Source organism: Alosa sapidissima, chromosome 18 (assembly GCF_018492685.1).
Source record: "Alosa sapidissima isolate fAloSap1 chromosome 18, fAloSap1.pri, whole genome shotgun sequence".
Taxonomy (NCBI): Eukaryota; Metazoa; Chordata; class Actinopteri; order Clupeiformes; family Clupeidae; genus Alosa; species Alosa sapidissima.
The window spans coordinates 15,415,761-15,441,969 of record NC_055974.1 but is presented as its reverse complement, the minus strand read 5'-3'; the positions used below and the strand labels follow the sequence as shown (position 1 = coordinate 15,441,969).

The 26,209-nt window shown below is 40.3% G+C and overlaps 1 protein-coding gene across 4 annotated transcripts in view; it reads right to left on the bottom strand.

The window, feature by feature from the left end:
- Nucleotides 1-1,612: 1,612 nt before the first annotated feature.
- LOC121690128 overlaps nt 1,613-26,209 on the bottom strand; it is a 55,285-nt gene continuing 30,688 nt past the window's right edge. For all 4 annotated transcript variants that reach the window (XM_042070518.1, XM_042070521.1, XM_042070520.1 and 1 more), the window contains 4 exons: nt 16,465-16,633; nt 14,697-14,736; nt 3,917-3,938; nt 1,613-3,692 (listed from right to left, as the gene is read on the bottom strand). In XM_042070518.1, coding sequence (XP_041926452.1) covers nt 2,168-3,692; nt 3,917-3,938; nt 14,697-14,736; nt 16,465-16,633 — 1,756 coding nt within the window. In that variant the 3' untranslated portion in view covers nt 1,613-2,167. The remainder of the gene's footprint in view (nt 3,693-3,916; nt 3,939-14,696; nt 14,737-16,464; nt 16,634-26,209) is intronic.

The following is a 26,209-nucleotide window of genomic DNA, read 5'->3' as shown; positions in this document are numbered from 1 at the left end:
CCACTGTAGCCCACCCATTACCTCTGACCCTTAAACCAGCTGCACTCGACCTGACATTCATTATCGTATCGCTTGGTAATACTAGTTTTCATACATGACATTACCTAAGATTTATGCAATCTCAGTCGGAGGTCAGAATTTCTGAATATCCGATATGGCATGAAGGCAGCATTAACATCCGAAACAGGTGGTAATTTCTTAATACACCTGGGCTTGAGTGGCTACTTCATGGATGGAAGTCAAACATATCTGACAGCTACATTTAGCTGATGTGTAGGCATTGTACTGCAAAACTAGCCCTCCAAAACCAATTACAAATCTAAGCATACTTAAAACAAGCAAATTTGGTTGGGAGTGCATTAAGCAAATGTATCTTGATAATGCATAATAGAGTCTGCCATTAAATTGAGTAAAAATTATCTTACTGGAAAAAAAAAACTATACCAAATATAACTGCAAGCAGTAATTATCTAGCCTCCATTGCTTTCAATGATACTCCACATTTCTACTACATAAATTACCCAATTTAAATACACATTCATCTTCCCAGCGGTGAAATGCTCCTTTAAGACTTAAGATAGGACGTTTCTGTAATACAGCCCCAGGGACTACAGAGTGAGCTAGGGATAAATTGAAGATGGTTGTACACACTGGTTCAAGCTGATCAGCACATGATTTTAACAACTGCCCAGGAATGCTGTCTGGGCCAGCAACCTTCCAACTGTTCACTTCTTTAAGCGCACTTCTCAGGTCATGCTCAGAAACGGAGTGTGACTGATCATTGGTCAGATAGCATGTTACTGTTAAACCGTTGTTAAAACTGACTGCAGTACTAACAGCGTTGGAATTGTTGTGTTCGTCACTGACCTCAAAGAGTCCATAGAATAAGTTCAAATCATTCACCGAGGCGAGTGAGCGTCCTCTGTGCTCTGTTATCTTCAGTCCCTGTCAGGCACTTCTGCTGCAGTGCTTGCATAAATGTGCCTCCACTACATCTCTGTAACACCTCTTTGCGGTTTTCACCACTTTTCGGAGTTGGTAGGACACCACTTTGTACAATGACATCAGATGAAAGTCCATTGCTGTATCCAGTTCATACATTTAGAGCCTCCCGGATTGATCCATCAACCCATGGTTTTGAATTTGGGTACACCTTAAAGGTTACCATAGGGACGATATCATTGGTCAGCTACAAAATGTTAGAGCTCATCCTGAACATGTCCCAGTCTACGTCAGTTAGCACGTTCTGCAGCATGGCCTTTGATTGGTCGGTTCACCGTCTAACTAGCCTAGAAATCTAGACGCACCCTAGCGGCAGCAAATGTCATTTGTAGCAAGGGTAGTCTAGCAACGCTTGGCTTGCGAGCTGGAAAAATTAAACTTCGATCAGGCCAATCACATCGTGTATAGAGTCGGTGTGCGGGCTTAACATAATGATGGCAGAGTTGCGATGGTTCCACGTGAATTCCCTGCTACTTGAAAACAAACAAGATGGATGCTGCTGCTGGTGAACAGTGCAACACGAGTTAAGCTTTTTTTAAGTTGGCTAAAGTTTGACTAGCCAACTAGCTCTGCTGGTGGGAAAACGCATGGGACTCATGAGTTGTAGCGCTATCCTATTGCATGCAGAGGGAATTTGAAAGGCAATCGTTTATCCCGCCCCTCGGATTGAGCACTGCGAATGGCAAGTTCCCAGACCCTACATCTTGATGTGGGTCTGGCTTGTCAGGCTACCGTCTGACCTCATTCAAAGCCGTAACGTCCTGCCTCAGCCGTCGTTTATATTTTTGAAGTAGAGGGATGGCAGCATGTGGTCGGACTTGCTGAAAGCCCCGGAGATAGATAGCCATCTTTAAATGGGGAGTAACAGGGGTCCAGCGTGTTTTCATGTTGCCATGAAAATACACACGTATTTCACCAAGGTGAGTAGAAGAGGGGAGGCTTTTATGCCTTTAATCTCATAGGACAGTGAAGAGAGTGACAGGAAATGACTGGGAGAGAGAGAGATGGGGTGGGATAGGGAAATTACCTGGGTTGGACTCAAACCCAGGTCCCAGTGGGCATGTAGACCCGAGTGTGGTATTGGCGCCATATCAGTGCCCCTTGCCAATATAATGAATAAGAGGGTAAATCACTCAATCTACTAACAAATTAAATTACGGAATTATCACTTTTTTCCTTCTTTCTGTTCAACCCTTCTCATATATGATAGGGCATTTTGTCTAGCATCATCACCATCCTTCATCCCCTGAAGTTTCTTAATCCTCTCAGTGTTTCCTATTTCTCGCATCTTTTCAATGAGGAAATCCAAATGGACCTGAGTAGAAAGTGTGTTGCTTTTCAAAGCTATTTTTTCCAGGTCAATAATAGCCTGATAAGCATCATTAAGTAGTTTTTCCTTTTCATGCTTTGCTTCCTCCAGTTCTGTTTCTAATTTTGTTATTTTAGCCAGTTGTGTTACATCATCTGGTTTTAAGTCAACCTTTTTTCCATGCTGACTTTCATACTGCTGCAGTTCCATATAGGTCATTGGGACTTCTGTTGTTCTTTCAACATACCATTTCGTTCCTTTGACATGGTCTGTAGTGGGACATTTTCCTGGACATTTGGTGCACATGCTATTTGTCATGACACTACACCACTTAAGGTCTGCAGCCCACCAGCAGCCTGGATGGTGACAGTTCTCCTTACATACTTTGCAACATGTTGCTTCTTTTGCATTCCATTTTCTATCGGTGATGGGGACCATTTCTTTGCTAGTTTGATTAACCACAAACTTAATTTTCAAGGCCAAGGCCAGTTCCTTTTCTTTCTGTTCAGTCAGATTCTCCAAGTCCCTGACAGAGGTTCTAAGCAGTAGACGACCTTCCAGAACATCTTGAGTCATTTTCAGATTTTGTTTTTCAACGTTGATCAAAAAGTCAGTTAATTTTTCTGTGCTTTTCCGTCCCATTTCCCACTTTGCAGCGTAGAGATTCTCACTTGCTTCCTGTTTTTTAGACCGAAAGTTGTCATACAGAAAATGGACAGGCATATTGTCTGTTTTGGCAACATGAACTCCTGCTTCCTCTATGGCCTTGAAAACATTTTGATGAATCCGGTCATCAGCATGTGTGATGAATACTACTATATTGTTCTTAACATCCATGCCAAGTAAGGACTGAATTGTATCAAAGATGTAGATCTGTCGGTCATGAAGGCAATTTTGGGATGCAGTTACTACCAGGCCTATTGCATCAATCGAGCTGATTCCATTATAAGATTTGAGCAAAGTGTGAAGCCTCTCAGCGATCATCTTGTCATAGTGTAACCCTCGAGTGTGTCCATATCCAGGGGTGTCAATGATGGACCAGGAAATGGGGGATGCTTTCGAATAGATCTCATAAAGAGTGATGTCAGTTGTTTTAGATACCGTCTGGTCCTCCTCATAAAGCCCAGAAATCTCAAACCAGACATAGTTTTCCTTCTTCACCCCCAGGATGTAATTGATCAAGCTGTTGATGAGAGTGGTTTTCCCAGTTCTTGTTTCCCCGACCAATAGGATGGTGACCATCTTTTTGCTGTTGTCTTTCTTCCCAAATGTCCACCTCTTTATATGTTCATCGTGATCTACACATGTCTTTTCTGTGATAAGTGTGTATATCTCTGGTGATCCCTTTGACAGTAGAGAAGCCATATTCACAATAGTCTCCCTGGGAAATGTGAAGACAGTTTAACTGGATTTTCTGCATTAAACCTTAAAATGTTGATGAAGCTTAAAAGTAAGCTCTAAGATGTATCATCATTTTTGATGATTATATAAACATTAAAAGACAGACGATTAATGTGAAGAGTTAAAATCATTAACTTTTGCATTGTTATGCATGACATGAAATTAAATGTTTCTGTGCATACTGTAGGTAATCCTTATACTTACACTGATTCACTCCTCTTTACTCCTGTAGAGAAAAACACATGCAATTTTACAGCATATTCTGTACATAAATAGAGCTTTATTAGGTAAGGTCTTATAATAAAGTGCATTAAAAAATAATTTACAAGGTATTACTAAATGTGAGTTAACTCTTTATGATCATTAGATAGCATTAATACTAAATTACTAAATAGTTAGTTATACATTCAGTAGCCATCAAATAACACTAATAGATTACTTACAAGTAGTTTATAAGATACTCAAAACACATTGTATTCACTGTGTAATTCAGTTAAAGGAAAATTCCGGTATTTAGCACTTTGAGTCCCTTTTCTGGTTTGTTTTGGATGAACTAGAGTGGTGGACACCGAAATTTTGACGATTGGTCCTGTCTCGACCTTTCTGACTAGTTTTGAATCGCCTTTGACTAGTCAGAGTGGCTGCCAGCAGGCATACTGTAGGCTACTCAAACATGTCCATTAACGTTCGTTTTCAAAACTGCGCACCTCACCGCTGCCTGGTGCAAAGACATCACGCAGCATCTGTAAACACTCAACTTCCGGCAATTCACCAGCGTGACTACCAGGTTCTCTGCTACTAGACTGACAGGTGGGCTTTCCCTAAGAGTTCTAATGGCGATGAATATGGAAGATTACACGATAGACGAAGATGATGACTTCGACTATCAAGATCCAAGACCCCACCTTTTCGAACCGGAGTTCACTGAAGAGGTAGCCTAGAAATCTAGACGCGCCCCTAGCAAATTACATTTGCTGCCAGGGATAGTCTAGCAACTCTCCGTTGGCTTGTGAGCTCCAGAAATCGAACCTCAATCAGGCCAATGAAATCGTGTATAGAGTCGTTAGGTGGGCTTAACATAATGATTGATGGCAGAGTTGCAACGGTTTGGCTTGAATTCCCTGCTACTTGAAAACAAATAAGATGGATGTTGCTGCTGGCGAACAGTGTGACACGAGTTAAGCTTTTATTAAGTTGGCAAACGTTTGAACTAGCCAACTAGCTCCGCTGGTGGGAAACGCATGGGACTCATAGCGCTCCCGCGCTGCCCTACTAAGGCAAAAGACCTTAACTCACCAGAGTGTGAAACTGAGAAAAATGACTTTAAAGTTATCTTAATGTCCTGACAATTGAGTAATAGGTATAATATTGTAATTTTCACATTTTGTAGTGAATACCTGTATTAATCTATCTACAAAAAAAATTAACTCAAATTTGACCCTTGACTCTTTTTTGGAAGTTACTGTATTCTGCCTTAGTATTGCCCACAAAATGACAATCGGTCATACTAAGGCAAAATACCTTAACTTCTATTTTATAGCACAATGTTATGATAACTTTCACTTAAAATGTAAGCAATATTAACCCTATTGGACTCACTATGATAAAATGGCTTCACATTTCATCATCATATGAAAATGATAGTTTTTTCATTTTTTTCTGTATTTCAAACTCATTCTACCACACAGACAGTCATTGATATGTCAGAATTAAGAATGAGAGTGTTTTGATGTTTTAATATATAAAGCATATTTTTCTGTTTGGATATGAGGCACTAATTTAGACTCAATGGCTTATTTATTTCGATAACCAGCCTAGAACAGCAAAAATATTTCAGAATCATCCCACTGTAGCATCTTAATGTCTGCCTAAAAGTGAAAACATAGGAATTAATATTTCTTGGGATTTTACTTGGAGTATTTGCATTATTATCATGGAATCAGGAATACATGATGTGTGTAGGTCTTATTATGATTAGCCAGCACTGTAGGCCTATACATTTTCCTGAATAGAATGGAAACTTAACCAAATGCAGATGATAAAACAAAGTTCTCCCACACAAATTAGGTAGATTAGGATGTGATTGGTTGCCTTTATTTGGTCATTTTATATTACTGCAATGTAAAGCTGCCTGCTTTGGGACTAGCTTTAATTTCCCCACTAACCCGCAGCTATACTAAACTTTAGGCTTGCATTGATAGAATTGACAGCCTGTAACAACTTGGGAGTTTTGACTAGCCGGCAGCAAGTTTTAAAAACTCGTGGCAGATTTAATGTATTTGCTTTCTCGTTGGTTGTTTCCCAGATAGCAAAGGGGCGTTGAATCCACGTTTGTTTGAAGCGGCGGAGGTTGATTCAACGCCCTTTTGCTATCTGGGTTGGTATGGATTTTAACAAGGGTTCAACAAAAGGCTCTAAATTACTACATTCCTGCTGCTGGTGTGTGTGTGGAAGGTGTATCGTTGCGGCTCCAACCAAACTCGCGTAGTTTTCAGTCAATGACTATCATTTGCAGGCGAGAGCTAGCATAATATGATAAAAAAAAAAAAAAAAATCCAGTTGACATGTAGCCTTGTATTACGGGCTGTGATGTGAATTAAGATATCCTAGGCTACTCTACTCTAATGCACCGCTTGTTACTGAATAGCCTATGTTGTTGAGTTTAGGCTTTTAAGTTAGACTAATCTTGATAGCCTAGCCTATCTTTAATGCACCAGCATAATGTCATTCCTTGATCTTGGCATTTAGGCTAGGCTACGTTTCAAAGCCATCAATCTAACAAAAAGCAAGCACTGCAAAACATGAAACTTGATTTTTGTCTACATGATAAAACTTATGTTTATTGTCCTAATAATGACAAAAACACATTTTTGCCAAAATCAAAGTTACGACCTTTTGCCTTAGTGCGGCAGCGCTGTCCTATTGCGTGCAGAGGAAATTTGAAAGACAACTGATTATTCTGCCCCTCGGACTCAGCACTGCGAACGGTGAGTGCCCAGACCCTACATTTTAATGTGGGTCTGGCTCGTCAGGCTACTGAAGAGGAGTTGCGAGCTTTGGATCTGGAAAGAGAGGACGTTGCGACTAGTCAAGGCGAGTCGGATGAGAGAGCAAACATGAACTGGTGGTGTGAGTGTGGAGTGTGGAAAAAAAACTGAGGACTGCAGGATGGATCATTGCTGAGAAGTCGTCAGTAGCAGTGACAAGTCCGGTCACGCTCCTCTTCGGGAGCGTTGCCTACCATCGATGGCAGTATTTTATCCCACTCTGCACAGCATAAACACTCCATTTTAGTCGGCATGGGTTGGCACACTCCACACTCACACCACCAGTTCGTGTTTGCTCTCGTTCTCTCATCCGACTTGCCTTGACTAGTCGCAACGTCCTCTCTTCCCAGATCCAAAGCTCGCAACTCCTCTTCAGTGAACTCGAAAAGGTTCGAAAAGGTAGGGTCTTGGATCTTGGTAGTCGAAGTAATCATCTTCGTCTATTGTGTAATCTTCCATATTCATCGCCATTAGAACTCTTAGAGAAAGCCCACCTGTCAGTGTCAGCCTAGTAGTAGAGAACTTGGTAGTCACGCTGGTGTATTGCCGGAAGTTGAGGGTTTACAGATGCTGCGTGATGTCTTTGCGCCTGGCAGCGGTGCTTTGCCGGTGCTATGCCTGAAAATAGTTCCAAATCTAAATTGGTCTAGTAAATCCCTTCGTGTTAATTTGCATTGATATTTGTACTCGATGTGAATGTAGAGGTTACGAGAAATAATTATAAAAAATCTTGAGTTCTTTGATTCACTTTTGCAACGACATGCTAGCTGGAATCTCCGGATTACAGCGACTACGCTAAATTAAAGCTAACCGGCCGTTTCTAGATTAGGACAATGGCTGGGTCGGCTATAAAACGCTTTGGCTCACTCATCCAACTCTAGGGACTGCGGGGAGTGACCCAATTTCACCTAGGGGTGGCGTATTCCTTTCATGGAAGCCTTGAGCCAGTATAGTTGTCAAAAACCCAAAATAACAAATAAATCATAGTAAATGGTGTATAGAGTGGTGAGGCATGGGGAAAATTTAAGAGGAAGCCCGATGAGACAGAAAAACGGATGCTTATTTATGGGTGGGGGGGTCAAGAGGGGCACAACATACTGTAGCCTACAACCCATGTCAACTGTACTAAGGACTTCAGTCTCTCTCCATCTCCCTCTCTCCACCAAAACTGCATAATTGGCCACCACAAGTATAGCCTACGTAGCCTATGTAGCCTATCTAACACAATGTCACAGCAATGTAGGCTATGGTCTGCCGTCAGATTTAATTTGATGTTCTCCCCTTCACAGAAAATAATCCGATGTACCTTACAAAATGAATGTAAAACAAATTATGTGAATGAGTTACACAATTTATATTTCAGGAAAACAGCTTGTGTTAGTGACTATTTCTGCTTCAAAGGACCAAATTTGGGATTTTTGTAAGATTTATTTTGTGTTTTGTTTTTTACTTTTTTTTGGTGAAGCACTGCTTCACCTGTAGTCTTATAGAAGCCTCCTTTGCTATAACCAATTTGACAGGTTGAGCATCCTTCTTTTTCACCCAGCTTAGTAATTCCAACTCAGGCTGGGTGTCACTTGAAGATGATGGGAGTTCACCACATTCACTACATGCTATTTATGGGGGCACTGTTTCCCTCATTGTAAAATACTAATTGAAAACGGGACAGATGACAGCGCAGCACAGAAGAATAAACAAAACCAAAAAACGATTAAATAAACTTTTATTTACAATAACGGTAATTGTCAGATGAGATAGGGGAAGCCTGGCTTCCCTAGGCTTCCGGGGGAAAACACCACTGGGTGTATAAGAAAGTGAGATGGGTTACTAACATATGTATTACGTGCTTCTAGTTGTTTTGCAGCCCTCCAATCTAAAGTGAGTACCGTATTTTCCGGACTATAAGTCACACTTTTTTTTCATAGTTTGGCTGGCCCTGCGACTTATAGTCAGGTGTGACTTATATATGAATACATGTTTATATAATCGAACATGTTTTTAAATGTTAATTCATATTAACTGACATGAACCCTACATGAAACATTACTGTCTAGCCGCGAGAGAGCGCTCTCAAATGCACAAGTTCTGTGCACTTTCAGTCAGAGATTAGTGGTTGCACTATGCCTGAAACACACGTGCATACTAAATCCTCAAATTACATTCTGTTTGGGCCTCAGATTTGGACAAATAAAGGCCAATAATAATTTTGTTTCAATTTAACTCATAAAAGAGCTCTTCTTAATATTTTATATTGTTGGTTGGTTTAATATTGTTGCCAATGAAAAGTCATTGTCTTACACGTCTCCAACATTGCCCTCAATTGCTCTCAAGCCATCAGTTGCATGCCGCCCCCTTCTGAGCTTGCCAGAGGCTGAAGCAGTAACCTACATTTAAACACAATTGTTGCTGCCAGGAATCAGCCTACGAATTTTATAAAAAAGTAAATCATGCATGATTAAAAAATAACTACGGTAAATGTAGGCTGAATAAGGTTTCCATTTAGCACAACACACGTTCCATGAATAAATGAAAGCGGATGCCTTATCTTGCAATAAGCGGATGGAAATCCCAACACCCTTACATGAAACTTAATAGTGAACCATCAAATACCCCACAGATTTCAGTGGTCATCAGTCCCGATATTTAGCAATATAATCAAACAGTAAGCCATGCCCCAAATGAAGGTGCTGTGCTTTGCGCAGCCTAATAAAAAGACCCCAGCGATAATTTGAAGATTTACGATAGTCTGTCTCCTAAACATTCCTCACCCGTTATCTAGACATGCATGAAAACATTTGAAAACAAAACTCACTGCCATGTAGGCTAATATTTGATCGCCGTTTTGCTACTAATTATCTTTCACGTACTGAATATGCACACTAGAAAGTGAAAGTAGGCCTATGTGTCTATCTGTCTGTTCACGTCCGCAATCGATTATAACCAAAGATCCTTGATTACTAGCAAGATAGAGCAACGTAATTCGTTACTATGGGAGCAAAACGGGACAGTTCCGGTCTGCATAATTGGGAGTGTCACCTTACGTCACTAAATAAACTTTCTCTCTTAATAAGCAATAAGAACAGATAAACATAATTGTGTTCACAGTATTATTGTCTATAAATCATGTATGATACCAATTAATCATTCTTTAGGACATGATATGAATAATTTAATTAGTCAGGTGAACTGAGCTAGCTAGCTAGCTAGCTAGCTAACGCTAGCTTAAAATGCTATACAAGTGGATGGGAGTAGCTATGGCAATACAGCTATGCGCTAACAAGTGACTAGTAGTTGAAGGACTTCGCTTAAACTTAATATACTGTTCCAAATTCACTTGAGTATAAACTATCCACTTTAACTAATGTCAGTAATGTTATTCAGCTAGTTGTCATTTCAAAGAAATTACACTTCTCCGTTTAAAATGTTACCTTAGCTAAGAGGCTAGCTAGCATGCTAACAACCGGACAGTAAACTGGCAGCAGCATGGTCTGATATTAAGTTATTTTATTAGAAATCCGAACGCTAAAAAAAAATTACACTTTTAGGCTTGAAATGATCCCAAACACTTACAGATTATGACAAAATTTTCCAAAAAACCCTCAACAAATCCAGAAAGACATAATGACCAATTTATTGGTAAAATTCCACAAGTCTCCATTGACATTAGTGCAGCGAGGGTTTACTCTGGTCTGCATAAAGGGGGATTTTCCCCCCTCCCCCTTGCAATAATCGAACGCGGAAATTGTCGAACGTTTGTGCCTCTCGCTCCGCTTTAACCCTCTCTGTTATAACGTTCCTCAAATACAGAACACATCCATGTTCTCTCGCGTTATAAGCTGTCATGCTTCTGTGTTTACAAAATTCCTGACGGTTCCTGATCGCTAAAGGTTTGGTTTCCTTTCCTGTCGATCGCGATTGATGTAGAAGCACCTCCTAGGCTATAATTTGACTTCAGCGATGAGAGAGGAAGAGAGAGAGACAACCGCAAAGTGGTCCATGCGCGCGTGTGTGTCTCTGCATCGGGTTCAATTGAAGTCAGAGTTGGTCGGTCCAGTCAACAGTCCCGCATTCAGGCTGCTCCATTATTAGATTAATGTTATCAGAGAGCACTGTAACATGTGTGGGAATTTCTCTCATTATGATAGAGTTGTGGAACTTGTATTATTATGCTCAAGACTTAATAACTTATGCGTAATACCCGCAATCCTGCGCTGAAATTTAGGCCCTGGTTTTAAATGCGCATGTTTTTTTCTCGCGCTCTCTCGGAGGTGGCCAGCCGAGCAATTGTTCTGCTACCAGTTTGTGCCAAAATATCGTCCAAAATGCTTGATTGCATTGCATTCTCCACATTTTTAGCTAAATTTTCATGTACCACATCAGCATTTTTGTTTAGTGAATCTTTTGTAAATTGCTTCACAATTAGCGCGGGCACTCGTCAGCAGCCTTCGGCTTGCTATTCACTCCTTCATCTTCATTAACATTCCCTGTAGAATTCTCAATATCTTTGGCCTCTATGTGTCCAGTTACATCTGTCTGTTCTTGGTCTTGTATTTTGTGAAATAAATTTCTAAGCATCACCTGCTTGCTGCAGCTTTGGTCTGCACGTCCTATTAAAACCGGTCTGTACGGTCTTTTTAAAACGCATCTTTTTCTCTCTCGTGGGCATTTAATCTGCTGCCGGCTTGTCACTCCACATCGCCCAAAATGCTTGATTGCATTGCATTCTCCACATTTTTAGCTACATTTTCATGTACCACATCAACATTTTTGTTCAGTGAATCTTTTGTAAATTGCTTTACAATTACTGTCGGGCCTATAGGCCGATAGCCTGGCTTGCGCTTTGGTCACGTCCTTTTAAAACCGTTTTTTTCTCTCTCCTAAGCATTTAATCTGCTGCCAGCTTGTGACTCCACATCGCCCAAAATGCTTGATTGCATTGTATTCCACATTTTAGCTAAATTTTGGTGTACCACATGGCATTTTCTTTTAGTGAATCTTTTGCTTTACAATTAGGCTTATCCGGCCCTCTTCTTGGCTGCCTTCACTCCTCCTTCGTTTTCATTAACATTAATCTTTTTGGCCTCAATAGTCCAATTACATAGTCTCCGTTTTTGGATTTTGTGAAATACATTTCTAAATAAATGCGACTTATATATGTTTTTTTCCTGTTCATGACGCATTTTTTGACTAATGCGACTTATACTCAATACTTATTTATTATCTATGGTCTGAAGATACATCTGTGCCTATGTAGGAAAACCACGCCGGGCTCTGAAGACAAGGATAAGTGAACACAGAAGCAACATCAGAAACAAAAATGAAGAGTCCCTTGGCTGTTCATTTTAACCAATTAGTACACCCACTCTCAACTCTGAGGTTCATAGGGATAGAACAGGTCAAACACCACCGAAAAGTAGGGAATATAGACAAACAGCAACTAAAAAGAGAGGCTTTCTGCAGGGCTCTACAGTGCGCCTATTTCACTTTTCAAGTAAAAATGATGGCGTGCGAGTGCAAAAACAATTTAGCCGCACTGTTGGGAATGACCATGTTAATGTTTGTCTACAACATACACCGCAACATCGAGAAACATTACTGGTGCAAACCATAGAATCTCGTGGCTAATGCAGCATAAAAATTACACCTCCCATCAACGTTTTCACGTTGCTTTACCTTAAGTTTGTCACTTGCTAGTCGCTTCTATCAAATTCAAGGGCGCACGAAAAGTTAGACTAGCCAAGATGCAAAGTAGAACTCATGTTCTTCAGTGGCTATGGCTGGGAGCGCGTCGACTCTGCAATGGGCTGGATATGTCAACGGGGTAGCCTAATCTGAGGTGAGTGACTCCACGCAAAAACACAAAGTTTATAATGTTTTGCCACACTATTTGAGTTAAACGAGCACTGTGGTGTCTTGTAAGGAAGCAACTTGTGTTCCATAGGTCTTGGAATGGTTTTCTGAGTGTGTTGAGGCCCCAAACGCGGTTAAATCGCTTGCCCCCATAGCCAGTGTTATAGCTAATTTCGAAGCGCTGGCAGCCAGGGCTGATCTCCAGCTTGGTCGAATAAACTTTTTTTCGGGTTTTTTTGCTTCCCTCAACACGGGGTGACCAAGGAAAATGATTTTGGGGTTAAAAATGGACGGATTTCCCCTTTAAGGCTACTTTGACAAACTCTTAGTCAGCTGTATATCCTCTGATTTTAATATTTAGTAGTATAGAGTCTTTATTGTCCTATAAGGATATTCTTTTTTCACACATATCATTGTTACATTCCATGCAGGATGTACACAGCCTCATACATATAACATAACATATATGCATATATGAATGCTTGTTTACAGATATCTAGGCAATATTTCTAACATTTATTTTGTATTTGGCCTGTAATGAAATCATGTATTGAACAATTTAAACACATTGTAAAACCTAAACCCCAAAGTAGGAGACATGCATATAGACACATTTAAAAACTGGATTACTCTGGAATGGCTAACTGTACAAGGGAATGCTTTACACCTTTGTGTTCCGTAAGGTCTGCTGTTTATTCTGATATATGGTTTGTCATGTGTTGAGAGGTTTGTGAAGTATTCCACCGAGATGAATGGGTAGGGAGATAGAGACACAGAATGTAATATGATCAAATTGAAGTTGGGCATTTTTTTTTTCGCGAACTGTTTACCACAACAACTAACGCCTAACTTAGTTTAAAAACTGAGTAAAATTGAAATCCCCACACTGGTGAATACAAAATAGAAATAATTATCCCAGAAAGTCCCATAAATATGACTTGAATAGAAATGAGGCCTATTAACAATTAATTTGATAATTGATAAACTTTTAGAAAACTTTGAGCACTGATGCAGTCAGCATAGGCCTATATTACATTGTTTGCAGGTAGGCCTACATTTCATTCAGTTTTTATTGGCAAATGTGAAACAGCAGCAAAACAACTACCAGTGGACAAAAAAGGTATTACATGTGTACTGTTAAGACTCACCATAGAGTTTGAAAGGGGGAAATTAAGGAAGTTATAGTTTGACGGTGACGTACCCCTGTGCAGGCCAGATGCTATATACCACGGACATGTTTTGGGGGCCCACCCAAAATAAGGTATAGACCATACATCTGTAACATTAACTTGATATTGGTGATACCTTACAAATTGTACCTTACAATTTTTAGCCTTTGGCTCCGAATCCCTTTCCCATTCAATCTTTAAACAACAATGGAAGCAGAGCCCATACATGCTGTTTGCACGCATAGACAGTAATAATAAAAAAAAAGCTTGCTCGTCTGGTGTACCCAATGGAAGCAGATCTATGCAAAAGTTCTGAGGCTATTCCGTGTTAGTCCCATATGGTTCATGCATGATTGTTCAAGGACTGAAAAACAATTGCTTTAGCTCACTGGCCCTTTCTCGTCCGTAGCCTACTGGTGTAGCAATAGTGCTGAAAATGTTGTGGCATGCATGCCATGCAATAGGACTGTGCATTATCTGGCGAAAAACAAAACCTTATTTGTCTTAATCGTGGAGAGATTTCAGATGTGCAATAGCTATAAAAGACTTCTTCATAAGTTAGGGTGGTGTTGGTGATTGCTATTGAAATGTTACAACCGAATTGTCCACTAAAAACCAGAACTTAAACAGCCTCTGAATTCTTAAATGGTGGGAAATGCTAATATTAATTGCACAAAAAAAGACTGCTTTTTTTGCTTCAATGTTTCGTGAGGCTTGGTCTGAAGATGATTTGTACCAGATTTAATGAAGAATGGACCTTGTGGCCAGTGAAAATGTTTCCAACATTAAATATTTTATTTTATGAATGAATATATTTTGTTCTTGCATTGACAACTCGCAGGCTCTGTAACATACTGTATATGTATGCTCAACTATTCTACACATTACAAAGCCAAATGTTGTTGCCATAAAACTTACCTTCCTGTGCAGTCAATCCATATTTCTTCATCTGAGATCTCTGGTAATAAAAGTACAGTAAATAGTCATATTTCACATCCCCACATAGAAGCCACAAGATCACATAGTTAAATATTTTTTTGTACCCAAAAAGTTTAAGAATAGCGTTATAGCTCATGCCGGCCTTACACCATAATATAAATAATAATATGTAAGTTTTTGGAGCGATTTCAGTCACAGTTCACAATTCTGGCTACTAAACTCACTATTTTAACAGTTTGGGAGGGACAGAAATACCTTTAGAGCAGCCAGATCTGGCTCAAACTAGGTGAACATACCTTATGCGCATTATAACTTCACTACCCAACGCGAAAAAGGGAAAGAAAAAAAAAAAAAAAAAAATACACCAATGAGCTTATGTTGTGATTTGTGAAAAACACAGTTATGGCAACCTTTGCAAGGATTTGCTCACAACACTCTAAATACATTGCACTGCTGTTTTGGTTGTCCCAAACTTTTAGATGATCCATACGCATTAACTGAATCTTATCAATCTTGTAACCTGAACGGCGAAATGTTCCAAACAGAGTGACTGTAGAGGATGCAATGTTCTCACTGCTGTCAGCATCACTGCTAAGAACAGTGCGTCTTTTACTGTTAAACACCTGAAAAATATTAAGCTGATGTTTTGTTTTCATGACGATTACTAGGCTTGAATGATTTATATGACTGAATGAAACGTTGCATTTTTGAGATGAGCCAATTGAGAATGGTCTGAGGCTGGCTAAGGACTAACCAAATTTTTTAAGTCAGAGCCGTAGGATTAGCCTAGAAATCTAGACGCGCCCCTAGCGGCAGCAAATTACATTTGCTGCCAGGGCTAGTCTAGCAACTCTCCGTTGGCTTATGAGCTCCAGAAATGGAAACTTAATCAGGCATTGAAATCGTGTATAGTCGTTTGGTGGGCTTAACATAATGATTGATGGCAGAGTTGCAACGGTTTGGCTTAAATTCCCTGCTACTTGAAAACAAATATCCTATTGCGTCCTATTGCGTGCAGAGGGAATTTGAAAGACAACTGATTATCCCGCCCCTCGGACTGAGCACTGCGAACGGTGAATGCCCAGACCCTACATTTTAATGTGGGTCTGGCTCGCCAGGCTACCGTAGATTTGTATTTGGGGAAGACAGATATTTTTTACAAGTTTGGTCCAGTCAATCAATTACTGATCGGAGGAGAGACATTCCATGAGTCATTAAGAGTGCCAATATCTCAGGACATCCCCACTGTGGTGCTTTACAGCTAGCAATCGCTCCACACTTTGCATTGATGTGTGACACAAAACATTTCCATTCACTCAGTGAGCGATATCAAATCAAACACACATGTAGGGTGACAGTTCAACTTAACATGACATGTATCACATGTAAGAAAGCTATACAAATGACTGTGTGCACAAGCACATCATAGCCTCGCTCACTGAACTTGGCTCTCGAGTGAAGGGTTGCTTTGCTTGGAAACGGGAGAAGGCAAGGTAAGGTTGTCATTTTTTTTGTGGGCGGAGGATGAACAAACAAAAATAAAAATATAAAACACAATGTGCTGTCTTTAAACTGGATTGGTTGTAGAACTGTTGTATAAAAGTAATATGCCACTTGTGACCATGGCATTTATGGCAGATATTGGCATGGCTGTGATAGCCTGTGCCTATAGCTGAATAACAGCCATGGCGAGCCATGCCATTGCCCCTGAATCTTCCTCTCTGTTGTGCTGCTGCCAGTGCCTTACCTCTAGATCTTTAGTGGCCTCCACCAGATTGTGTTTTTGCAGTGCTGGAGCTGTGTAGTGCTGCTTCACATGGTCCAGACAGAAAGAGGCCGTGCAGGTCAGACAGGATTTACAAGCCCTCCGAGGACAAACTGAGCAAGGCACTCCTCCAGGGTCATTACCGTCCTGACTACAATAACAAGGATAATTTGTGAACTGCATGCTATCATACTACCAGTTATTCATGGGTTTCATCAGGTCCCTTTCCACAGGTGTATTAATCATCACCATGCAGTCTGCATTCATAATCTAGGTGCTTGATTTTATACACCTGTGAAAAGGGACCTGATGAGACCCATGAATACTGAGAACACACAATTGCTTTTAACTCCACTGTTTGGTTTGGTATAAAATTTGGCAATGCAAATATGAGAACACTATGATGAAAACTGACTGTCAGAAGACTTTGAAAAGATTTTTGTCTACAAGTCTACAGTAGGCCATAAAACCCTCCCACATCTAAAGACAAAGTCACAGATTTTAGTCAGATTACAGACTATGATTTCGCAACGACTAGAAATCTTGTGTGGCCACTATACAAGACTGCAACTAGATTCCTTTAAATTATTTCCCATCATGCACCAGATATCAATGGGAACTCAACAAGGATTGTGTTATGGCCGCATCAAATTAGATCATGTATCGGAACTCCCCCTATTACCGTCAGTTCCGTATGTCCGCCGTCTTTCGTGTATGTGTCACTTAATATCCATTTCTATACAAACCAAGACGGCGGATTCCTAAAGAAACGCAAGCACCCACACCATAGGTGTATCTAAATTAGCCATGTACCTAAAATGACATTTTACCGTGACTCAAAGAGCTGTGAACAGTGTTATAAGGCTGCGTGTACACATCCGTTTGGAGCTCCAGTGGAATTTTTATTTCATGACGAGAATTCTCGGTCTAACCGTTCATGTGCCATTGAAACGGCGTAAATAGGCGACCCATAAGGCCAGCATTATAATTCCGAGCATGGTAAACAAAATCGGATATTTCAGGCAGTAAATGCTCCTGTTAAGAACCAAACCGGATTTTGTTCAAATCTACACACCTATGGCTACTGAAAAATGTAAGGTTCATTTAGCAAATGTTATTGTGAAGTGTTAAAAAAACATAGTTGTTTTAGAATTTCCGATGATGGTGATAATTGGGGGTGTTACGATAGCATGCACAGGTGAAGTGTTTATGATAAGAAAGAAGTATTTTCGGGCAGGTCTTTCAGTTGCTCTGTCACATGGAATACGCATAGCGGTACAAAATATGACCGCCTCTCAGTCCTGTACATCCTCTCCCGCTTGTCACACCTGTCAATTTGTCTCTCTCTTACTCCACCCCCTTCTCTTGCAATTTTTGTGTATGGTTGTGTGTCTGCCTGTGTGCCTGTGTGCCTGTGTGCTTGCGTGTGTGTGTGTGTGTGTGGGTGTGCATGCGTGCGTATGTCAATTTGTCTCCATCTCCTATAGAGCCTGACCAATATGGGATTTTGAAGGCTGATAACCTACCGATTTTGATATGAGTTTTTCCAAAAACTGATAACCGATATGTCGATAGTCATTTTTAACAAACACGATGTAAAAATGTTCTCCCATAATCAACGTGGGGCATTATGCATAATTGAATAGGCCTAACTATCTAGATTCCTAATGAAAGGCTCTTCATATACAGTAATTTATTTCTTGGCTAATTTATAAGTGATTTATGAGTGGCTAGAATAGAAAGAATAATAAAAAGGTCTTTGTTCTGTGATAACCACATTGCCGCCCCTTCTGAAAAAGCAGAAGGCTACCTTTAAACATAATTGTTGCCTATGAATTAAATAACAAAAATATAGCCGCAAGCGGCAATGGTGGGGCCCGAGCACCTGCGGGTCGCAACTTGTGACATTTCGGAAGCAAACAAAGCACCGACGTGGTGCATTTGTGAAATGTACATATGTGATGTGTGTGTGTGTGTCTGTCTGTCTCTCTCTGTGTGTGTGTGTGTGTGTGTGTGTGTCTCTCTCTCTCTCTGTGTGTGTGTGTGTGTGATTCTCAGTGTATGTGTGTGTGTGTGTGTGTGTGTGTGTTCCAGTGTAGATGTGAGAAGTCAGGACACAGTAAGTTTACATGAATCTGACACATCCAAAATAAAAGACCAGGTTGGGGATGTGGATATCAGATTTATATTATCTAATATTTTGTTAATAAATTCCAAAAACTATTCTGACCTTGGCCAGCTGGTGGTGCTACACCAGACAGGCATATTGGGTGTTTGGATGTCATATACACCTAATCTGATTAATGTGATGCATTAGTCAAAATATTGAACATTTTTGGCACATTTCCTGATGGTGGCGCTATGCTAGGCATGTGAATTACACATGTGAATATCATCACAATCATGAAATCCAATATTTTGTAAAGTTTCAGAACAAACAATAATGGCATTGCCAATTTCTGGCACATTTTCCTGCTTGGCTAGATGGTGGCGCTATACCAGGCAGGCCCATTGGGTGTCTGGATATCATCATAATTATAATATCTGTTAACCTGAGAAGTTTCAGATCATTCATTCAATGTACTGTGACTGACACATTTCCTGTTTATATGGTGAGTTATTCAAATCATGACATATTACAACAAATAAAAAATCCCTTCGCAATTTAACATCAGCGACATCTTGGCATCATATTTGCCAAATTTCACATGAATCTGACAAACTGTCTAGGAGGAGTATGTTAAAATTGATCATGTGACATCAGTGTAATTGCCATTCTTTCTGTTGCCAGGTCGTGGGGCTATGCCAAATATGCATTATGGGCATGTGAATATCATCATTACCATGGTATTCAAAGACCTGTGAAATTTAAAACATTTCAAGCAATGCATGGTGAACTATGACACATTTATTGTTTATGTGGAAGGGTATTAAAATGCATAGTTTCGCCATTTCATCAAATTACAACATAATAAAAAAGCTTTGCAATTTAGAATCAGCAGCCTCTTGGCATCATATACCAACTTTGACATGAATCGGATCAACCATTTAGGCCAGGGGTCTCAAACTCAAATGAGCTGGGGGCCAATTCTGCCAACGTCATCTGATTGGAGGGCCGGCTATTTCTGAAAATGCTATGTTCTTTTTTTCAAATACCACACAAAACAGAAACCACTGCAAACAGAAAGTGCAAGTGTTTTTATCTAGTTTTAGACACCTGTGCTTGCAACCTTAGCTTATAAATAAAATAATAACATAGATATTAATGCAAATTATAAAACAAATGAAAAGCATAAAAACAGGTATGTGTGTGTTTCACACCAAATAAAAATATTTTCCTCATAACTTTTTTAAACCTGGCAAACTATAGGCGTCAGGGTTAAGAAAGCAACACCATTGGATTTTTATATTAAAATTTCAAAAGGCCATGGCTTGAAAGTGGTCAGAGATAAAGTCCTACTGTAAATGTAAAAATCTTTGAGTAAAACAAAAGTTTATAAAGGGGGTACATTTACCCATCTAATTTGCCACTGGATGGCAAGCACCTCAAATTATGCACCTTTCAGTAAATACTGGATGAACATATTTGAGCAGGTTTACTTTCCTTTTTTCATATTACCCACATAACAAATTAACAGGAAAACACCTAAGATGTATATGGTTTCTAAACCACAAGGCCTACAATAAAGTATTCTGGTCAAATCAGTTCCTATCGCGGGTAATCTGAGTACCCAGAAGTTCGCATCATATTGCGGGTGACTTTGTAGTTCTTTAGAGCCCTGTTTCTACTAGCCCTGCTGTCTGTACCACGTCCATTACGGACACCATCATCACGATTACCACTGCAACCTCCAAGCTATGTTGGGCAGAGGGTCGAAATAAGCATGGTATGCTTAGTGGACACCGTCGTATACACGCAGACGCACCTCCATTCAATAGACGATTGATCATAATCTCCTAAAGGATATTCTCCTTCAGATTTAAAATAGGTGAATAACATAGCCTACCTAAGACTTCATCACACGTAAACATTTTTCAACATTTGGTGTAGGCCTATTTCTGCTTAATTTCTGCTTCAATTTATGCAACACTATGGCCTGCATCGCTTCCGAGTCATTACAAATGCGCGTCTTTGTGTTTCTCGCGTGTAATACAAGTATTTCCTGAAAACTTTGCGCAGCGATTTTGGGTTTGAATGAAGCTCTGGATGTCTAGCACATAGTGGAGCAGAATACAAATGAGATGCGTCACCGTACTTGGAACTATCGTCTATTTTAATCAGTATCGTTGTTTGTCGCAATTAAAACGTCTCAAGGGCCGGATTACATTATTATTTTGACATACGTCGCGGGCCGGAATTGGGACGGACGCGGGCCGGGTGTTTGAGACCCCTGATTTAGGCACTGGGCATGGCCCAGGAACTCCATAGCACCCCCTTAGGTCACTGTGACTTGTGGTTGGCATATAGTTTTAGATACACACACCAAATTTGGTGGGTGTAACTCCCAAAAACAAACAACTTTTGTATTAACATGCCATTAGCCACGCCTACAGGCAGTGAGGTAATTGAGATTTTGTGAGTTGTGGACATGATCAATTTTAACATACTCCTCCTAGACGGTTGATCCGATTCATGTCAAACTTGGTATACATGACCCCGAGATGTTCCTGATTATAAATTGTTAAGCTTTTTTTTGATGTTGTAATTTGACGAAATGGCGAAATTATTAATTTGAATACTCTTCCACATAAACAATAAATGTATCATAATTCACCATGCATGGCTTGAAATGTTTTAAATTTCACAGGTCATTGAAGACCATGTTAATGATAATATTCACATGCCCATAATGCATGTTTGGCATAGCGCCACCAACTGGCAACAGAAAGAATGGCAATTATACTGATGTCACATGATCAATTTGAACATACTCCTCCTAGACGGTTTGTCAGATTCATTTGAAATGTGCCAAGCAAACATTATGCCAAGATGTCGCTGATGTTAAATTGTGAAGGGATTTTTGATATGTTGTAATATATTTGATATGATTTTAATATTTTACCACATAAACAGGAAATGTCATAAATCACAGTGCATTGAATCACAGTGCATTATAGCGCTACCACCTGGCCAAGCAGAAACATGTGCCAGAAATTGGTAATGCCTTTATTGATTGATCTGAAACTTTCCAAAATATTAGATATCATTATTGTGACGATATTCACATGTGTAATTCACATGCCTAGCATAGTGCCACCATCTGGCCAAGCAGGAAATGTGGCAAAAATGTTCAAGGCTTTGATGGATTGATCTGAAACTTCACAAAATATTGGATATCACGATTGTGGTGACATTCACATGCCTAGCATAGCGCCACCATCTGGCCAATCAGGAAATGTGCCAAAAATGTTCAATACTTTGACTGGTTGATCTGAAATTTTACACAAAATTAGATATGATGATTATGATATTCATATGTCCTATTAACATTCCTTGCATAGCGCCACCAATTGGCAAGAGAAGGAATGTGTTTTTTCCAAGTCTGTTGGATATCACAATCAGATGCATCAAATTAATCAGATTAGGTGTATATGACATCCAAACACCCAATATGCCTGTCACCATCAGCTGGCCAAAGTCAGAATAGTTTTTGGAATTTATTTACAAAATTTTAATTAAATATCATTATTATGACCGCCGCTAGCGAAGCGGTCATATAGGGATTGTCAAAGTTTTTTTTTTTTTTCTCTCCGGACACCGAACCACCGGGGCACATGCAATTTGGTGGGTATGTAGCCCCACTAGACTTTTACGGAAAAATTTTGTTTCGGCCCCGGGGACCTAGGTAATGTTACCGTTAGCGTTGGTTGAGTGATGGAGGCCAATTTGATTGATTGCATTTGTAGAAAACTATAAATGCGGTTATACCAAGCAAATTGATAGCAGCACTGTAATTGTATCTTTCGACTGTCATTTGTTGCACGTGCTACAAAAATCATTCTGTGCAATGGAAGATTTACCAACGTTACACCGGTCTAATACAGTTTTGCCTATACATGCGTGAGACTGAGACGCCTGTTTATTTTGTTTTAAGTGCGTGCAGGGTGTGAGAGGGGAATCGATGTGCTTTGATTCCAGCTTGGTAGTTGTAGTCTGTGAAATTAAAAAGCACGTGTGTGTGAAGTATCCAAACAATGACACCTTCATTTCATTATGGCTGCTTTAGCAACACAACTTAAGCTACTGTGTAGTGGGTCCCATTTAGAAGTGGCTACTTCATTCGCGCTTTCCTTGACTCATGGAGCTGCGTGAATTATTACAACTTTGCCACGATATGGCAGTTTAAGTCCGCTTGATACTGTAAGGCGTAAGCCATTGGTTTCCAAAGGAGATTTTATTTGTGTCGCCAGCATAGCCTATTGACAATTTATGTTGTAAATAGGCCTACCTTATAAGCCTACCTGTAGCTTAGGGAAGCTAACAGCTTTCTATTAGGATCTAGTTTGGTAGTTACAGTTTTGTCATAACTCCCTGATGCATTTTTGCATTTAGAATAGCCAGGGCGTGGATATCTCAAATCGGTAAATTAAACAATATCGGGTGCCTATGGACTAGGCTGGGTGAACCCAGCCTGATCTGCCCGCTATTTATTTTTTGATTTCTTAAAAGATTGAGCTTGGTTTGGTGAAAGCCAGACTAGCCATGGACCTCAGTTACACAATGCAAGGGAACATGAATCAGCCTATATTTGCACGAACAATAACGGACAACAGCTCTTCAACTTTGGCCCGTTAAAATGTGTATGAACAGTCTAGCGACACATTTCATCAAGGCCCATTTGGACATGTCAGTTATTTGCACCACTAGTTAGATGTAAAACAGCATTTCGTTTCAGACTACTGTTACTTAATTTGTGCATTAACAATAACGTTTCAGACTACTGTTACTTAATTTGTGCATTGACAATAAAGTATTACATGAACTAAAGATGACTAAAATCTTATGTAGAAGAAGAAATTCACAAAAAATCCATCCATCCAAAAATTACCTTTGTTTTTGATAGCTGTTGAAAACGGCATGGAACTGACAGAGATGTTTTTGTTTATAAATACATAAATAAATAAATAAATAAATAAATAAATAAATAAATAAATATATATATATATATATATATAAAAAAAAAAAAAAAAAAAAAAAAAAAAAAAAAGAGTTGCTAGACTAGCCCTGGCAGCAAATGTAATTTGCGGCCGCTAGGGGCGCGTCTAGATTTCTAGGCTAGTGATGAACTGCCCTACTTGTGATTGTTTAGAGATTTTAAAGGTTTTATAACAATGCTACATCTTCTTTGGCTATTCTACAATCTATTCACCTTTTCAGCACCAGTAGGCTACTTTCTGTGCAGCCGCACACACACACACTCAGGCATGCCAAACAAGCATACACAAAAGTGTGATTTATTTTCGCGGAACGGATGTACAGGACTGAGCGGCAGTCATATTTTGTACCGCTATGCGGTACATCTAGTTTTGATGATATTCACATGTGTAATTTCCATGCCTAACATAGCGCCACCATCTGGCCATCAGAAATGTTCTTTGCTCAAAATGAATGGTCTGAAATTTCTCAGGTTCATATATATTATGATTATGATGACACCCAATGGGCCTGCCTTGCATTGCGCCCCCACCTGGCCAAGCAAGCAAATGTGCCAGAAAATAAAATACAAAAACAAATAGTACACACATCAAATATGTACATTTCACAAACGGACCACGTCGGTGCTTTGTTGGATTCCGAAATGTCACGGGTTGCGGCCCGCAGGTGCTCAGGCCCACCATTGCCGCTTGAGGCTATATTTAATATTTAATATTATATTAATATACATTAGCCTTTAATACATGTGCAGTGAGCAGAATTTAGTCAGATCAAAATTTACAGATCAAAATGATAAGCCTAACAGCTATTTTTAGTTAAGGCTGTATGTTTATTGTCACGGCCCCTCTACCATGGGTGCCTGTGCCATGGCCATTGGCCTGTCTTACTGCAGGGGTCCACCGGGGCACTAGGTGTCCCTATCTTGTCTTGTGTGTCTTACAGGCTTCCTGATTGTTACACCTGGGCCCGGGTGTACCTTTATAGCAGGGGTTCTCAAAGGTTTTAATGATGAGGGCCAAATCAGGAACCCAACATTGAACTGAGGGCAGCCGTGGGGGTGGGGGTGGGGGTGGGGGGGGGGGGGGGGGGGGGGAGATTTTATAGAGTTTATATTTATTGCATTAAACACATTTTAATTCATAACTGAGGCTAAACCTGGCAATACTTGTGAAAATCTTTTGCACACACAATCTCTACCCTCAACAGACAAATGTGGGATATAACAGTCCTGTGTGCAGTCCATTTCAAGTACAAGCTTATTTAGAACAAACAGTCTCAGTGGGCCTTGCTTATTATCAGCATAGGCCTTATTCAGGGCCAATTCCAGCTACCAAAGCACCACAGGAAAACCTGACGGCCACTAAACGGAGATTCATTCTTTTCAAAGCACACAGTACAGTTTTACAGATGTTATCGCGGGCCGCCAGAAATGTTTCCACGGGCCGCCATTGAGAACGGGCCGCACTTTGAGAACCTATGCTTTATAGGCTAGCCTGTGGGAGTGTCCGATCTCTTCCCTCTTCCCCGCTCACTTCACCTGTGAGCTGTCTGGGTGGCTTGACTGCAGCAGGCCCAAGTGATGGCTGAGGCGTCTTCTGCTTTTGTTTTGTTACTTTCTTTTTTGTAAAGGCCTTTTTTGTAAATAATTAATTATCTTATTAACGCTAACCCCTCGAGTTGTCTCCATATTTGCCATGGTCTTGAGCCAGATCGTGACAAAGTGGGGGCTCGTAGAGTAGAACTCGGCCTGTTTGATCGTTTGTCATAGTTTTTCTAAGGCTCTGGTGGTTCCTAAATTTATGAATGAGTAGGCTGTGTGACGTCATCACGTAGTAGTAGCTGGTCAGCTGTAGCGTTGTTCGGGTATACACGCGTAGCTGGTTTGTTTGGGGAGACTTTATCGAGAGGGTAAGTAAAAGTTTTCTGTAATGTTATTGTTATCTGGTTACTGTTATCTGGTATGCTTAGTCTGTATATTATCTGGAAGGCTACCATCTGGTTGTTATATTATCTGGTATTATGTAGCATTTGGTATTGCTAGTTGTTTGGCGATAGGCCTATCTGTTTGTAACTGGGTTCCAGGGCTTGTGTGCAGTTACTCTTCATCACTGTCTGGTCCCTGTCAGGTGTAGGGGCGAATTCCCTTTGGAGTTAGTCCTGAGGGGTGGCTGTGATGTGGCGTTATCGGTGGTTTGAGTTATTACTCGGGAGCACAGCCGAGGCTGCGGGGGGGGGGGGGGGGGGGGGGGGGTATTTGGTGTTAGGACCCACCGCCGAGCGCCTGAAGAGCTAAGGGTAAGTTACCGGTAGTTATTTTTTCTGGTTAGGTAGAGGGACAGGACTGTGATATTTGACTGTAGACGAGCTATTGGAGCTTTAGTTGCAGTCGGTTTGCTAGGCCTTTATCATTAATTTCAGCGTGTGTTCCGTGTTTTGTATTAGTCTTCAAGTTTGGGCAGGTCTGTATATTTTTGTTGATGTTAATTATGGCATCTGTGCAGGAGTTTCTGAGAACTCAGTCTGTGGCGTTGTTAGAGTTGCTTTCACGTGAGGAAATAGTTGAATTAGCAA